At 37.8% G+C, this 18,035-nt stretch overlaps 2 protein-coding genes across 3 annotated transcripts in view; one reads left to right on the forward strand and one right to left on the reverse strand.

The window, feature by feature from the left end:
* ITPRID2 (ITPR interacting domain containing 2) overlaps positions 1 to 18,035 on the reverse strand; it is a 424,384-nt gene that overhangs the window by 325,211 nt on the left and 81,138 nt on the right. The gene's annotated exons all lie outside the window — the stretch shown is intronic.
* The window catches only part of CERKL (ceramide kinase like), a 130,139-nt gene that overhangs the window by 42,479 nt on the left and 69,625 nt on the right, over positions 1 to 18,035 (forward strand). For both annotated transcript variants that reach the window (XM_050750563.1, XM_050750564.1), the window contains exon 2: positions 11,775 to 12,017. In XM_050750563.1, the coding sequence (XP_050606520.1) occupies positions 11,775 to 12,017 (243 nt within the window). The remainder of the gene's footprint in view (positions 1 to 11,774; positions 12,018 to 18,035) is intronic.

An 18,035-nucleotide genomic window follows, 5' to 3' on the forward strand; every position in this document is an offset into this window, starting at 1 on the left:
GGATTAGATAACTAATTCTGAAGAGCCAAAAAAAATTGTTAGACATCACGTTGCTTAACCATCTAATATACCATAAGTGTGTGTATACACTATGTTGTGGGAGCCATCTATCAGGCAGGCCTGTTTTTCAGGCAGTATTTTAAAAAGTGGACATGTGCAGAAACTGTGAGCACAATTAGCGCCAAGCAGATAAATCCAGCTCTAATCCTGTTTACGGTCTACATCAGACAGATGTGCCAAGATTGATTTAGACAAGCCCAAGGCTTACAGTAATATTTTTAAAAGTGCCATTCACTGTTCTATTTTTGTTAAACCTTTGCTAAATATTCTTAAGTCTTGTTGGTTTTGCTCTTCTTATTAACCACCGTAAACTACTTTAAGCAGGTCCCGCTTTGCTCTCATGGTGACAAGGTAACCTGCCAGGAGAGGTTATCTTTATTCCCTGTAATTAAGTTGACTTTTCCCCCCAAGAAAATACAACAATAGGAAGTGGGTGCTGAATTAAATAAATAGCATGATACCCAGTAGATATATACTTAAATCCCTTGCAAGAACAGATGGTCCCCAGTATCTCTGTAAGTAATGTGAGAGGACAGTTAATGTTCTGAAACAACTAGCTATAACCAGTATGATACTAATGAACCAGTAGATTTCAAATAATAAACCACATGCCGCCAAGCAAAATTATATATCATTCATAAGGATTTAATTATCATAACTTGCAAAAAAGTGTCAATACATGATTTCTATATTTTTATCTACCGATGTCAAATATCAATTTATGAATAGAGTTTTACTTCATATTTTTTACCAATAAAGGTATGTTTTAACATTAAAGTAGAATTAAAGTTATATTTAAAATACATGCCCCAAAGTATGTGGTGATTTTTTTTTTTAACTCTTCTTTTACTATACGTCTGTATGTATTGGGCTGTATGTGGAAATGTAGCTTTTACATACAATTAGGAAAACAGTTGCTTTTATTTCTGGCAGAAACTTGTACTATAACAGAAGTGGCCAGCGTGGGAGTCAGAATAGTTATCTTCTAGATGAAAACTGGAGCACACATAAAAAATGTAATATTTTTTCAGCTCTTAAAAATTTATAAATAAAATTTTATAAACAAAAAGCAGTATTTTTCTGATTCATATAGAAAATAAAATGAGTCTGAGTCATTCTTAAGGTGATACAGCAAAGGTGTATAAGCAGTCCATTTTTAAATATACCCGAAAAAAGTTTTTTCTCTCAATATGGTTTGTTTTCCCTTTTTCTTCTTTAATCATGTTTCCCATAAGTATTTGTATATTCTAAGAATGTCCAAAGAGTAAGAGTTTTGGAGTGGGGGTTGAGGAGAAAGACCTTTTTAGATTTCAGCTGATCCTATCAGATGATCTCTAGAACCTTGAACCTTCAACCTTCACTGAGGTTACCTGGAGGGCTTTTCACTTGGAAACCTGAGAAACCTTAGAAACCACCTGCTCTAGCTCTCTCAAGTCTAGGAAGCCAGTGGCTTGCGGCCCCACAGAGCCAGCTGGTCCACTCCTCCTCATATAAGAACTTCAGTAACAATACAAAGACATAGCAAAGCGCCATCTGATCTGATAACTGATTAAACAATATTTAGATGGCTCTTTTATAGGATACTAACAAGTTTTATTCTCAAAGACTATATTCAGAGTGAGAAAACAATTTTCCTTTAATACACATGTTCATATATGTTAGGAACTAGTTATATGCAAAATCAAATGAATCCTGTGATTGGAACTAGTCAGATTTACTCATGTAATATAAATGGTTAATGTTGCCAAAATGAGTAATAGATCAGATTTTCTATGTGAGATATTGACACCTAAGAGATTTACAGTGTTTCACTGTTGTGAAAAATGGAGTACTGAAGAACATTTGTCTATTGTTATACATTTGTAAAAGAATTCATAAATTACTAATTTCAAATAATTAAAGATTTCTTCTAAGCCTGTAGTTTTTTTTTTTTAATTTCTTCTTGTAACATTAGTAAAAAGACCATTCATGTGAAAACCTCAGATTTTGATCTGTACACAAATGCAGGAGTAGAGATTAGAAGCTTGAGCCGGAAAAGCAGGAAATACTGCTCAGATCCTTACAAGGATTTTTAGAATTTTCACTTCTGGGTCCTGCTGGTTGTTGTAATCTAACCTCCAATCTCCTTGAAGGCAGCCTCAGTTTCTGATGAAATACTAATCAGTTAATTTATACATATGCTGTCTTGCTGTTTTCCTAAGGACTACAGGAAGAACTGTGATTCATCTACTGTTTTAAGTTTGGCTAGATTTAAAAACACATTATCTCACTTATATGTAGAATCCAAAAAAGTCAAACTTATAGAAGCAGAGAGTACAATTGCAGTTGCCAAGAGCTGGAGGGGAGGGGGAGACAAGGGGATGATGGTTAAAGGTACAAAATTTCAGTTAGAATGAATAAGTTCTGAATCTATTGGATAGCATTGTGACTATGGCTAATAATGTATACTTGAAAATTGCTAATACCTCAAAATCACTGAGAGACTACATCTTTTTTTTTTTTTTTTTTTTTTTTTTTTTTGAGATGGAGTCTTGCTCTGTCGCCCAGGCTGGAGTGCAGTGGCCAGATCTCAGCTCACTGCAAGCTCCGCCTCCCGGGTTCACGCCATTCTCCTGCCTCAGCCTCCCGAGTAGCTGGGACTACAGGCGCCCGCCACCTCGCCTGGCTAGTTTTTTGTATCTTTTAGTAGAGACGGGGTTTCACCGTGTTAGCCAGGATGGTCTCGATCTCCTGACCTCGTGATCCGCCCGTCTCAGCCTCCCAAAGTGCTGGGATTACAGGCTTGAGCCGCCGCGCACGGCCCGAGACTACATCTTAAATGTTCTCACCACACACCAAAAAAAGGTGTGAGGTAATGAATATGTTAATTGGCTTGATTTAATCATTTCACATTTTAAATATGTATCAGTACCTCACGTTGTACAGCGTAGATACAATTTTTAGTGGTCAATTATATTGTAATCTATACATAAATATATGATTTTTATTAGTCAATTATACTGTAATAAAACTGCCAGATATAAAGTTGTAATTTAAAAAATTGGAAGAAAAAATTAGCAAGTGATTGGAGATTGAGAAAGATGGGACCAATAAGTCCTCCAAAGAGAGGCGTACATTAGTTTTTTTTCAACTCCATTATTAATCTTATAATTTTTAATATGTATAATTTCTTGACACTTATTAATCCAATTAAGTATGAGAACACTGTGGATAAATCTCAAAACCTTAAAGTTGAGTAAAATAAACCAGATACAAAGAAGCACATACTTTATGGTTACATTTATGTGAAGTTCTAGAAAAGGCAAAACTTAGCTATAGTAAAAATCAAAATCATGGTCCTGAAGGAAAAACTAGAGAGTGGCATGAGGGAACTTTCTAGAATAGTGGGAAAATTCTTTATCTTTATTGGGATAGTGATTATGTGAGTGCATATACTTAACAAAACTCATGGCATTGTGCCCTTACAAATATGTAATTTTTTTTTTTGGTATTTTATACCTTAATAAACAAAACAGATGAGAGGGTTAGTGATTGTTTCCTTGAAGAAGGTCTTTACATGGGTCTATTGTTAACAATTTGCAGTAAAAGCCATCCAAAATGCTTGTATTCACAGCTTGGATCTGTTCTACCAGATGTATGACCATAGACAAGCTACTTACATTCCGTCTTCAGTTTCTTCTCTTTTAGGAAAAAGCATCTACTTTTTGTTGTAGAGATTAAATTAGATAACACAAACGAAGTGCAGAGGGCAGTGTATGGTGTGCAGCACATGTTCATTAAGTATTAGCTACCCTTATTTTTTAGGGAATGGAAATTTTTAAATTAAAACTAATCAAACTATTTTAGGATAAGCGAGTGAAACAATCTTTTTTCAATCGATCACAGAAATATTTTCACTGAAGACAAATTAGACATTTATGTAAGCAAACTACAGTCTCATTACCATTCAAATTTTCATATGCATATTCATACTTACATGCATATGAAAGCATTACACATATGTATTCCATAAATATATACAAAACAGTAATGGAAATGTGCTGTACTACTTTGAACATCTTTCTAGTCAGCTCTACATCTTATTTACTTTTGAGACAGGGTCTCACTCTGTTGCCCAGGCTTGAGTGCAGTAGTGCGATTTCAGCTCACTGGAGACTGGATGTCCCGGGCTAAATGAATCCTCCTACCTCAGCCTCCTGAGTAGCTGGGACCACAGGAAAGCACCACCATGCCCAGCTTATTTTTATTTATTTATTTATTTTTATTTTTTATTTTTTTGTAGAAATGAGGCCTCACTATGTTGCCCAAGCTGGTCTCAAACTCCTGGGCTCAAGTGATCCTCCTGCCTCAGCCTCCCAAGACACTGAGATCACAGGCATTAGCCACTGCACTGACCTCTACATTTTAATAGCTGAGTAGCCTTCTGTTATATGAATATACTTTTATTTTTTTTTTAACAGAACCAATACTCTATTGTTGTACATTTAGGTTGTTTCCAAGTTTCATTCAAATAATGCTTGGGTAAGTGTTTTCATTTATTATTATTTTTTTGAGATGGAGTTTCACTCTGTTGCCCAAGCTGGAGTGCAGTGGTATGATCTTGGCTCACTGCAACCTCCGCCTCTTGGGTTCAAGCAGTTCTCTGGCCTCAACTGCCTGAGTAGCTGGAATTACAGGTGCACACTATCACACCTGGCTCATTTTTGTATTTTTAGTACAGATGGGGTTTCAACATGCTGGTCAGGCTGGTCTCAAACTCTTGACCTTGTGATCCGCCCACCTCAGCCTCCCAAAGTGCTGGGATTACAGGCCGTGAGCCATCGTTCCTGGCCTGGATAAGTATTATTTTAGCTAAATTGTGCATATTTATTCCCTTAGAGTAAATTCCTGGAAGTAAATTGCTGGATCTAAACCAGGTATACTTTAAAGAATTTTCCTTTTCTACATTAAAAATAATTATAATTCTGATTACAGGAAAGGAAAATTATGGAGCTTCATAAGAAAAAATTAGTCTCATATTTCATACCTCATATTGCATATTTAATAGGTAACCAGTGTTAAATTTGTTGTGTGTTTTCCACTGGGATTTCTTTCTATCTCCTTTAATAAAAGCAGGATCAGATCCCTCAGATTACTTCCTAACTTGCTTTTATTCTACTTTTTCATACCTCTTAGCATGAATGTCTTTCCAGACCAGAATACAGAGATTTCACTTACTCATTTATGAGCTGCAGAAGATGACTATGATTTATTCAACCATTCTCTTATTGAAGAACATGAATATTGCTTCAGATATTTTTGTTGTTATAAATATTACTGCAATTAACATTTTAAAGTCTTTTGATACATATTCCCAACTTGTTCTCCAGCAATTACCATTTTTCATTCCCACCAGCACTGGGGCTACTTCCCTTTAGTTGCACCATCATTTAGCATTATTTTTGATCTTGTGCCAATCTAAAAGGCAAAAAGTGGTATCTTGTTGTTTTAATTTGCATTTCTTTGATTACTAATTAGATTGAACTTTTTCATGTGTTCATTGGTCAATTTGCATTTCTTCTTTTGTGAAATGCCAGCTTGAGTCTTTTATGTACTTTACTATTAAAGTGTTTTTCTTGATTAAGTAGATTATGTAACTGTCATGTTGCAAATATTTCTGTCCATTTGGCCTTTGCTTATGACTTTTTATGAGTCTTTAGGACTTTATAGGTCTTTATTAGGTATTAAATAATTTTAACGTTAAATATATCGATCTCTGTCTTCCTTTGTGTCTTAGGGCTTTTCTATTTATGGTTATGTAAATTTCTAATCTACAGATATTGGTGTATATTATGAAATAGGGCCCTATTTTTCTTTACAAAAGATTAGTCAGTTCTAAATCATCCTTTGCTGTTTCTAGCTGAGCTTAGATGCCAACATTATCACATCAGTGAATTTTTAAATGTGTAATTGTTTCCTGATCTATTCATTTCTCTATTCCTAGATATTTTTATTGTAATAGCTTTACCAAATGTATCTGATAGGGCATGTACTCCCCCTCATTACTTTATTTGTTTATTTATTTATTTATTTAGAGATGGAGTCTCACTTAGTCACCCAGGCTGGAGTGCAGTGGCACGATCTTGGTTCACTGAAACCTCCACCTCCTGGGTTCAAGGGATTCTTCTGCCTCAGCCTCTTGAGTACCTGGGACTACAGGTGCCCACCACCACACCTGGCTTTTTTTTTTTTTTTTTTTTTTTTTTTTTTTTTTCGGTAGAGACACGGTTTTGCCATGGTGGCCAGGCTGGTCTCGAACTTCTGGTCTCAGGTGGTCTGCCCTTCTTGGCCTCCCAAAGTGCTGGTATTACAGGTGTGAGCCACTGCACCTGGCCCCCTCACTGCTTTTAAAACATTTTCTTACTGTAATAATTACAAGAGAATTTTCAAATAATTTCATGAGATTCCTTATCCCTTACATCAAAAAATACCACTGAGATTTTGATCGAAGGTCTATTATAAGTAGTTATTAATAAAGAGAATACTGGCATGGAAAATATGTAATCTTGGAATTTGTTGTATGTCCACTTATTCAGTCCTTTGTCTCTCAGTAGATTTTGAATGGCTCTTTATCCCACACGAGTCTAGAATCATTTTGCTAGGTTTATTCCTAGACATAATATGCTAATTGATATGGGAATTTTTTTTCTCTCCATTATACCTTGTTCTTGGGTGTAGACATATTTGCAGCCAGCTTCCTCACTGCATGTTTTTATTAAGCCTAATGGCATTAAGTTTATTATTTTGAATTTTACAAAAAAAAAATTATAACACCTTTAAATAGTTACAGTTTCCACTCCTCCTTTCCCCTTAACTCCATCATTTACTGTCTTTTGTTTCACTTTCCTTATGTATTGACTAGAATGCCTACAATAATTGAATGGTATGAGTAATAATAGGTATTCTTGTCCTGTTTTTGGAAATCCTTCTGGATTTCAGTAAGCGTGATGTTGGCTCTTGGTTTAGTATCTTTAAATTTGCAATTTGCAAGATACTTTATACTGAAATAGTCATTGAACTGTTAAGTAAAGCACAAACATGTTAAATTCAGACCGAAGCACAGGACTTCAATGAAAACTGGAAAGAGTTTATTTCATTGCTTTCATTTTTTTCTTTCCCTCAGTGGCTATTTGTCTCCACCCCCAATCCCAGCTTCCTTCCTTTGTGCTCTTATTGTTCTAGGTTTGATTACATAAAAGGAGACTCTAAATTTATATGTGATACAAGAGCATAACTAGTATTATAAAATTAGCCTAGCAGAAATTATTTGCAACGTATATAATAAGGGACTAAATTCAAGATTATTTGAAGGACTTTAAAATTTGGTAAGAATAAAATAGACAACCATTTAGAATAAGGCAAAGCATGTGTAGAGGCAACTCTTTAAAAAAAAAAAAAAGTGAGCTGGGTGTGATGATGCACACCTGTAGTCCCAGTTACTAGGGAGGCTGAGGTAGGAGGATCACTTGAGCTCAGGAGTTCAGGGCTGTAAGTGCACCACAATCACATCTGTCAATAACTACTCCACTCTAGGCTGGGCAAACATAAGAAGACTGTGTCTTAAAGAAAAAGAAATGAAAAGATATTCAGTTTTGTCGTTTGACTAGCTGATTTTTGGAAAATACCCACAAATATAACCAAGCCCACAAGTTTCTTTAGGTGGGTAAGAGATACATGTTATCTATATGCATTCACCCTTGTGAAGCAGACACCCAGTAACACCCCTGTGTAGAAGACAAGTTTCCTTCAACTTCATAGGACAGTATTTTCCATGTAGTCCATCATTGGGTGAGGATTTTTCAGGACCTTTGGTAAGCCTGCTTGCTTTCATTCTTGAGGGTAGAGGAAGGGTGCAAGACTTCCCTGGTCTCTCCCAAGCGTTCTGGGGACCCTGACCATAAACCTACTTTCTCAACAGGTGCAAATGACCAGTAATATGCTGACCAGATGCAAGTGTACCACCGATGATTTCTGTGACTGAGTTTGGTTTCCTTTGCATATAATACCATACTCTCCAGCTTTTCATTTCTAATATATTCTTCCTTAAAGGAACCAGGACTTCTTGGAGAATCCAGATGAGCTTGAAACACTTTTTTTATAAGAGAAAGGCTGTTTTCAAAGACATCTATAGTTCATAACAAAGGAGTTAGATTGAAGGGACTCTCACAGTTCAGTCCGTGACAAGCATGAATATTAAAATAGAGACAAGAATTTTAGTTAATTGGAATGTTGAATATGTAAAAGGCTATAACTTCATAATATGATCAAGAGGAACAAGCAATGTAAAATGTGTTAAAGTAGCATTTTCAAAGTGCAGTCCAGGGGCTCTCAGGGTTGGTGAGGTCACAACTGTTTTTATAATATTGCTAAGAATGTCTTTCACTCGCCTTCTCTCCAAGGATACGGTGGAGTTTTCCAGAGGCTATGGGATATGTGGGGATAGCCTTGCCCTAATGGAGTGTGTGCTTTGTGCTTTGCATTTTTGTCCTTTAAAAACGCTTGGTTTTAATTTTGAATACAGTAAGAACAGATAGATATAACTTACATAAACCAAAGTTATTTGTGGCCCTCAGTCTTTAAGGGTGCACAGAAGGGCCTGAGACTAAAGAGTTTGGAAACTGCTGTTCTAGAGAAAAGTCAGTCTTACTGATGGGGGGAAATCAATTAGTATTTACTGACCGGGACCAGGCAAAGCATTCATTTTATAAAGACACACAGAGCATTTCACTAAAATACTTTTACTCCACTGTTGAGTTTTAGGTCACTAGGTGACTCTAGAAATGGACCAGGAGAAGAACTGAAACTTGAGCCTTCTAAGAAACAAAAGACCTAAAAAATATTTAGTGTTACCCTATCCCACAGCCACAATAATTGAGAAAAGGTCTTTCCATTGCCTCTTCCCTCCTCCTCCCCACTCCTCTCTCTCCTCGCCCTCCCCCCTCCTCTCTCTCCTCTCCCTCCCTCCTCTCTCCTCTCCCTCCCTCCTCTCTCTTCTCCCTCCCTCCTCTCTCCTCTCCCTCCCTCCCCTCCTCTCTCTCCTCTCCCCCCCCTCTCTCCTCTCCCTCCCCCCTCCTCTCTCTCCTCTCCCTCCCCCCTCCTCTCTCTCCTCTCCCTCCCCCCCCTCCTCTCCCTCCCCCTCCTCTCTCTCCTCTCCCTCCCCCTCCTCTCTCTCCTCTCCCTCCCCCTCCTCTCTCTCCTCTCCCTCCCCCCTCCTCTCTCTCCTCTCCCCCCCCCCTCCTCTCCCTCCCCCTCCTCTCTCTCCTCCTCCTCTCTCTCCTCCTCCTCTCTCTCCTCTCCTTCTCTCTCCTCTCCCTCTCTCTCCTCTCCCTCCCCCTCCTCTCCCTCCTCTCCCTCCCACCTGCTCTCCCTTCTCCCCCTCACCCGGACCGTCCCCCTCCCTCTCTGTTCCCCTCCCCTTCCCTCCCTGTCTTCCTTCCTCCCTGTCTTCCTTCCTCCCTGTCTTCCTTCCTCCCTGTCTTCCTCCCTCCTCTCTTCCTCCCTTCCTCCTTCCCTCCCTCCCTTCCTCCCTTTTCTTCCTTTTCTTCCTTCCTTTTCTTCCTGTTTTTCTTTTCCTTTCTTTCCCTCTTGCCTTCCTGTCTCCCCTTCTCTCTGTGTGTCCCCTTCTCTCTGTCTTGCCTTTCCTTATGTCTTTTTCTCTTCTGCTCTTTCTTTCTCACTCTTCCTTTATTTTGATTTGCTCTTACTTGCCTTCTGTCTTCTTTCATTCCTTCCGTTCTTTCTTTGTTTTAGTGGTGTGTATGCTTCGTGAGCAATCAGACTATAGCTTGCAGAATAGTTGGGAGAGGCCAAAAATGCCCCTGAGAATGCAGACAAGGAACTTCCTAGTGAGCATATGAACATCCTCACTCCAATCGGAGGATAACATTGTTTGTACTTCAAGGGCTAAAAAGCTGAGAGAGGTTCTCTGCTTTCTGTTACTTTTAGACTCGAGTCATTTCTGCATGTGTTTCTATTGATTACTTTTTCTCCTATTTTGGTTCATATGTTTGCTGCTGCTTTGCATGTCTAGTGATTTTGGATTAGATGAGTGATACTGTGAATTTTACCGTGCAGAATTGCTGATTTTTTTTTTTTTTATTTCTGTAAATATTTTTTTGGCATTGTTCTAGGATGTAGTTACCTGGAAAAAGTGACATCCTTTTGAGAGGCTTGCTTTTAAGCTTTGTTAGGTGGAATCACAGCAGTCTTTAGTCAGCTCACTAAGGACCAATACTCTTCTAAATACTTACCATAACATCATATGAATTTCCATGTTTTTCCACTTTGGCTGGTAGGAACACCTGTGTCATCTCAGCATTGTTCTGTTAATTCTTCTAGAAGTTCTTACCTGGCTTCGCACATCTGCTGATCAATACTTTCAGCTAAAGTCTCAAGGGGACCTCTGCAAATCTACAGTGTTCACGGTTCAGGCTTCTCTTCTGTAGTAAATTGCACAGTGAACTCTAATTCCCTTAGTCTTCCTGAACCCCCAATTCTCCTTAACTCAGGGAGACCACCAGGCCCCCAGGATTCCTGTATCTGCCCTGTGACCTGGAGACTCTCTGCAGGCAATAGGTTGGGGCAGTCATAGGGTTCACTTTGTTTTCCTCCTCTTCGGCTTCACTGCCCTGTGTTACCTGATGTCCAGTGTCTGAAAACTACTGTTTCACATATCTTGTGTGCTTTTGTAGTTTTAGGTGAAAGGTAAAACTAGTTTCTTATTACCCCATGTTGGCCAAGGCAGAAGTTTTAGAAGTCTTTTTAATGTCTAAGACACTTCTACCTTGAGAGTCAATTGAAATAGTCTTTTCCACAATAATTATTTTCTGACCTATGGTTTAAAGATACGTCATGAAAATTTTATGCCACTATTTTTTTAAAGTCTGATTACAGATAAATTCGGGGGGCTATCTCCTCCTTGATTGACAGAGTTTATAATGTTTCCTACTCGCAAGTACTTCTGCTTCCTCTTTGCATGTATTACTATAATGGGAATGTATATTTCCTTTTCATTAAGGATGCCTTCAACAATTTGTCATAAAGTCACTTCTATTAGTGAATTCTATTTTTCTGTTACTTTACTTTATCCTTAGTACCAAAGAGCTCCTTGTGTGAAACCAATTTGTTACTAAAATGTCGCTTTGTTTATGTTCTTGGAATTCTTCATACATTGACTATCCTCGGATGTTGAATGTTGTAGGCCTGTGTGGCAGGGTCTCTCTTCCATTCTATTTTTAATCCGATTATTGACAAAATAAACCCCAGTTTTGTTTTCTTCCCCTTTCCTTCTCATGTAGAGACTGGCATAAAGGGCAATCCATAAAATTACAAATGAAAAGTTTTTTTGGTTTTAACTATTATTTTGATACAGGCACAATTTTTTTTTCTTTCAAAATAAAATGAATATTCAAAATAAAATGAATAAAAATTCATTTTAGTTTTTAACTTTTAGGTTCAGGGATACATATGCAGGTTTGTTATATAGGTACATTTGTGTCATGAGGGTTTGTTGTACAGATTATTTCATCACCCAGGTATTAAGCCTAGCACCCATTATTTATTTTTCTCGATCCTCTCCCTTCACCCACTTTCTACCTTCCGGTAAGCCCCAGTGTCTGTTGTTCCTCTCTATGAGACACAATGGTTTTAACTGGAAATTTTAATTTTTTTTTCAGGTGATTCTCAGTATGACTTGCTATGTAAAGAAGAATTTATTGAACTCAAAGACATATTCTCTGTGAAACTGAAACGGCGTTGGTCTGTTAAACAGCAGAGAAGTGGTACTTTATTAGGTATCACACTCTTCATCTGCTTGAAAAAGGAACAAAATAAACTAAAGAATTCTACACTTGATCTTATTAATTTAAGTGAAGACCACTGTGACATATGGTTTAGGCAGTTCAAGAAAATATTGGCAGGTAAGTACTTCTTATGAGAATCTTTTTAATCAGCCCAGTTTCCTTGATATAGATGATTAATCTAGACATGTTTTGAATAAAAACTTTTAGTGATGTTGAGGTAGTTTCCTTCTGTTCCTAGTTTTGTGTGTTTTTGTCATGAGAAAGTGTTGAAATTTGTCAAATACTTTTTCTACATTAATTGAGATAATCATATTTTCCCCTACATTCTGTTAATATGGTATCTTACATTAGTTGATTTTCATATGTTTAACCATCCTTGCATTACAGGAATAACTCCCCCATGGCCATGGTGTATAATCTTTTAAAGATGCTATTGAATTTGGTTTGTTAATATTTTGTTGAGGATGTTTGCATCAATATTCATAAAACATATTGTTCTGTAGTTTTTCTACGCTGTTTGACTTTGGCATCAGGGTAATACTGGCTTCATAGAATGAATTAGGGAGTAACTCTTGAATGACTGTTTTCATGAAGAAGCTTCAATAATCTGAAATAAAATACTTAATTTAGTTCACCTAAGAGTTGTTTTTAAAAGCATATCTATTTTTCTATTAATGTCTCTTTTAAACTATATAAGAATGTATTCTCCTTCCACTCATACATTGATGGCAAGTGTGTATATGTACTCTGTGGTCTGAAAATAAGAATTTTTTGAATAATCTTAAGAGGCCATGCTTTATACTCTGATAATTGAGAATTACCTGTTTCACAGTAGCTTTTTCTAAAGGTTAATTTCCAGAGAAAAGAGAACATGTTTATTACGATATATGTCTTAATGAATTCAGTGTATATGTAATTTCTAAATGACATTTTCATATTTTGCATACTAAATAAAATTCATAAGTACAAGTATAATGTAATTCCTAAGTACAAATATAATGCAATTTGGATTTCTAAAAGTTATCTAGTTAAAATATGATCTTAGGATTGATTTTTTTTGGTCTGAGATTTATGAATCTTGCTTGTTTTTCTGTTAACTCATTTCTTCTTGTTTGCCACATCTATCAGATCAGAGTAGAGGCAACTTGTATAGTTGATGGCACAGTTTAGGGTTAGATGGCACAGGATAGAAATGGATACTAGACAAAGAGCAGTCACAGAGCGATGTTAGAAATTTCCAGTTCCAGCATCATTGATCAAGAAAACCATGAGAACCCAGGTTGATCAAAGGCAACCAGCCAATAAAGTTCTGCTCATGGGAGATGAGGTGAAGTGACATTACATTAAAATTGGAAGACCCTCTTACTGAGTGGCTCATGCTTCCCTGCTACCCCCTTTGGGACTTCCAAGAAGACTTGATTATTTCAAGAAGGCAAGAACCCACAGAGGCTGTAGTTGAGTTGATCTCTCTGGAAACATAGAGAATATGTATAATTAAATAAAAACACTTTAATAGTGAATCCTTTACAGTGTTATTTCAAATTTATGTCAAGTGATTTAAAAAGTAAAAATAAAAATGAAAATAATTTCAGTGGAAGTAAATTTATTAACATGACCAGATATACATAAAACTTGCATGGTCTTGTCTATAAAATAAGAATATGTCATTTTATTAGAGAGTCAAAGCTCTTTCTTGCACTTAAGGTCTGAGGAACTCTTCTCCCATGGGGCTTATGAAGGGCTAGGCTGAGGTAACCTCCTCAATATATCTTAGTCATAAAACCAAGAGAAAGTAAGAAGCAGAGGACATCACAACAAAGCTCAATTCAGTAAAAGCAATTTTATAGGAGTAGAGGGACTTGTCAAAAACAACAACAACAAAGAACACTGTCCAAATATTTATTCAGCTTAATGAGTGATGTTTTGGTTTGATCTAGGGTTAAAATCTAGACAAATTACAGAGATGAATAAACTACATATCCTTTAGTCTACCATCCTCTGAAAATGTTACTTTTTGAAACTTTGATTTTCATAAGAGCTGGAGGCCCTTAGGGAGTCATTCTCTGGCATGATCTTGGAGTACAGAGTGATTTTGCTGATTAAAAGCAAATAGATTGACTTTTAAAATCAACTCATACAAACTGTTAAAATCCTCTAATGAGAGTGAAGAAACCTAACCAAGACTGATTGATACATTACTGCTCCATCTCTATACCAAAATGGACTCAGGGAGGCCTATAGGAGATGCCAACTCCTTATCCTACTCCCCACAAAGACAGTTCTTGGCTATCTTCATCAGACACAAATGAATGGTTGAGGCGCCAAAGCTCTCTACCAATTCTTGTGTTACACTGGCACTTTTTAAACTGTTTAAAAATTTTTTAATTTTTTTTTGAGACGGAGTCTCACTCTGTCACCCTGGCTTGAGGGCAGTGGCATGATCTTGGCTCACTGAAACCTCCGCCTCCTGGGTTTGAGCAATTCTGTCTGCCTCAGCCTCCTGAGTAGCTAGGATTACAGGCACCTGCCACTACACCTGGCTGATTTTTGTATTTGGTAAAGATGGGGCTTCGCCATGTTGGCCACAAGGGTCTTGAACTCCTGAGCTCAGACAATCTGCCCACCTCGGCCTTCCAAAGTGCTGGTATTACAGGCATTAGCTACCGCACCTGGCTGGCACTTCTCTTTTAAAATTAATATCTCAAGAAGTTTTTTCTTTAAGAATCTTCTTTCAATTACAGGTCCATGTAGTTCTGGTATTCATTAAAGTGCCTATCCCAGGGGTTTTGGTATGTTGTGTTTCAATTTTCATGTTTCAATTTTTTTTGATTTATGCATTAATTTTGTTTATTCAAAATTTAGGTGCAAGTTGTTTAGTTTACATGTATCTGTGTAGTTTTGAGAATTCGTCTTGTTCTTCATTTCTAATTTTATTTCATTATGACCTCAGAAGATGCTTGATATGATTTTGATATTTTTTTATCTTATTGAGACATGACTTACAACTATGTGGTCAATTTTAGAGAATGTTCCATGTACAGATGTGAAAAATGTATATTCTGTGTTGTTGGGTGGAATATTCTGCAGATGTCTGTCAGGTCCATTTGGTCAAGAGCCTGATTTAAGTCCAGAGTATACCTTTGTTAGTTTTCTGCTGTGGTGATCTGTCTAGTGCTGTCAGTGGGGTGTTGAAGTCCCCCACTATTCTTGTATTGCTATCTTTTTCTGTAGGTCTAGTAGTATTTGTTTTATGAACCTGGGTGCTCCAACATTGAGTGCATATTTATGTAGGATAGTTACATTTTCTGGTTGAATTGAACCCTTTATCGTTATATAATGCCCTCCTTTGTTTTTGATGTTGTTGGTTTAATGTCTGTTTCTTCTCATACAAGTGTAGCAACATCTGTTCTGTTTAAATTTTCTATTTGCATGCTAGATCTTTCTCCATCCCTTCACTTTGAGCCTGTGGTTGTCATTACATGTGAGATGAGTCTCTTGAATTCAGCAGAAGGTTGGGTCATTTTAAAAATCTAATTTGCCTCTCTGGGTCCTTTAAGTGGAGCGTATAGGCCATTTATGTTCTAGGTTAATATTGATATTTGAGGTTTTGTTCCTATACATTTGATATTTGAGTATTGTTAGGTAGTTGCTTTCTAGTCTCAATTGCATAATTGCTCTCTATAAGATATCTGAACTTTGTATTTTTGTGTGCTTATATGGTAGCAAGTATTGTTTTTTGGTTTCCATGTTTAGAACTCGTTTGAGTATTTCTTGTATGGCAGGTGTGGTGGTGACAAATTCCCTTAGTGTTTGCTTGCCTGGGAAAGACTTTATTTCTCCTTCATTGATGGAGCTTAGTTTGGCAGATTATGAAATTCTTGGCTGGCTTTTTTTTTTCTTTAAGGAGGCTAAAAATAGGCCCCTCATCTCTCTTGCTTATAAGGTTTCTGCTGAGAACTCATCTATTAGTCTGATGGGATTTGCTTTGTAGGTAATTTGGCCCTTTTCTTTAGATGCCTTTCAGATTTTTTCTTTGGTGTTGACCTTGCATAGTCTGATGGCCTATATTCCTTGGGGATGGTCATCTTGTATCTTGCAGGTGTTTTCTGAATTTCTTGCATCTGGATGTCAACCTCTCTAGCAAGATTAGGGAAGTTTTCTTGAATTATTGCCTCAAATATGTTTTCCAATTTTCTTACTTCTTCTTCTTCTCCATCAAGAATACCAATAAGTCATAGGTTTGGTTGCTTTACATAATCTCGTATTTCTCAAAGGCTTTGCTCATTTTTCAGATTCTTTCTTTTTGTCTAACTGGGTTAATTTAAAAGGCTGGTATTTGAGCTCTGAAATCTTGTCTTCTGCTTGGTGTAGTTTATTATTAAAGCTTCCAAATGTTGTAGTTTTTTGTCTTTGTTTTGTTTTTTTTTTTTGAGATGGAGTCTCACTCTGTTGCCCAGGCTGGAGTGCAGTGGCATGATCTCGACTCACTGCAATCTCTGCTTCCTGGATTCAAGTGATTCTCCTGCCTCACCTTCATGCACCTGGGATTACAGGTGCATGCCACCACATTTGGCTAATTTTTGTATTTTTAGTAGAGACAAGGTTTTGCCATGTCATCTGGGCTCGTCTCGAACTCTTGAACTCAGGTGATTCACCCACCTTGGCCTCCCAAAGTGCTGTGATTAAAGCTGTGAGCCACCATGCCTGGCCTGCTTCCAAGTGTATTTTGATGTTCCCTTTAGTGAGTTTTTCAATTCTAAAAGTTCTATTTGGTTTTATATTAATATTGCTATCTCATGTTTCATATCCTGCACTGTTTTCTGGTTTATTTGAGATGGATTTTAAATTTCTCTTGGATCTCACTGAGTTTCCTTGCAGTACATATTTTGTTTTTTTAATCTGTCATTTCAAACTTTTCAATTGGTTAGGGTCCATTGCTATAGAGCTAGTGTAATTCTTTAGAGGTATGAAGACACTTTTTTTGTAGTGTTGGAGTTCTTGGGCTGATTCCTTCTTATCTAAGGGAGCTGTTGCTTCTTATTTTTGAATTTCCTATTGGTTGGACAGGACTTAAACGTTTTTTTTTTCCCTTGAGAGTATGACTATGGTGTATGTTGTGTGTGATCATTCGACTTTGTTTCTGGGTGCTTTCAGGGGGCCAAGGCTCTTTATGGATTCCGTGGGTGTGGTAGCTTTCTTAGATGCTGCTTGTTGTAGCAATGTATTGGATATATGAGCTGACACACATATCCAATATCCACATAGCCCCATGTGGGGCTGAGGGTGCAGAAGTCTCAGGAAGCTTATTTTGTGGAGTAGCACTAAGCCTTTCTGGTGGTGGGCTTTTTATTTGATAGTACAGTTCAGGCTGCAATACAAGGTGGCACTTAAAAAATAAGAGCCAGCTTGCCCTCAGTTAGGCTGATGTCCAGTAGAAGCACCTGTCCTGACAGGGGAGTGGCAGGAAGAGATTGTGCTGAGGCCTTTGGGGTCACTGGTTGGGGGGCAGGGGGAGGTGCACTAGCTCCTTATCCAGTGCTGGCAGGAATGCGATCTGCTTTTCTATCATACCCCATCACAGGGCTCATGATCAGTTCATAAAGATTTTATCCTTTGGTTCCTAGCTGTAGCGTGGCTGTAGGTTATGCATATGCCCCTCTGAAGACAACCACCAAAATGATCTTGGGGCAGAGCCTCTTCCCCCAGTCTAGGGCAGGCAACTCCATGACTCGTATGTCCTCCATTCCTGGGACGCTGCTGCTCTGTGTAGGGATGGGGAGTTGGGCCCCACCCTTTATGTAAGCCTAAGTAGCATTGGCTCACTTTCAGCAGGGGTGGAGCCATCTTGAAAAACATGAAAAACTCTTTCTTCAAGTACCTGTGCTGGCCCCCAATGGGAAGAACCACTGCTGCATCTTCAACAGTGTATGGGGTGGGAGGGTATTGCCAGAGATGACCCCTTCTCCGTATCCATTCCTTGACATGGTGTTGCCCCCCTTTAGCGATTGGCACTGTGCCCACCTTTCCTTTGTCCCAAAGAGGTTTTGGCAAGTTGTGCCTCTCTCCCTTATAGGTGACCTACACTGGGGGTTAGATCTTTAGAGGTTCCACAGCACCCTGGGAACTTGCACCCTG

Source organism: Macaca thibetana, chromosome 12, assembly GCF_024542745.1.
Source record: "Macaca thibetana thibetana isolate TM-01 chromosome 12, ASM2454274v1, whole genome shotgun sequence".
Taxonomy (NCBI): Eukaryota; Metazoa; Chordata; class Mammalia; order Primates; family Cercopithecidae; genus Macaca; species Macaca thibetana.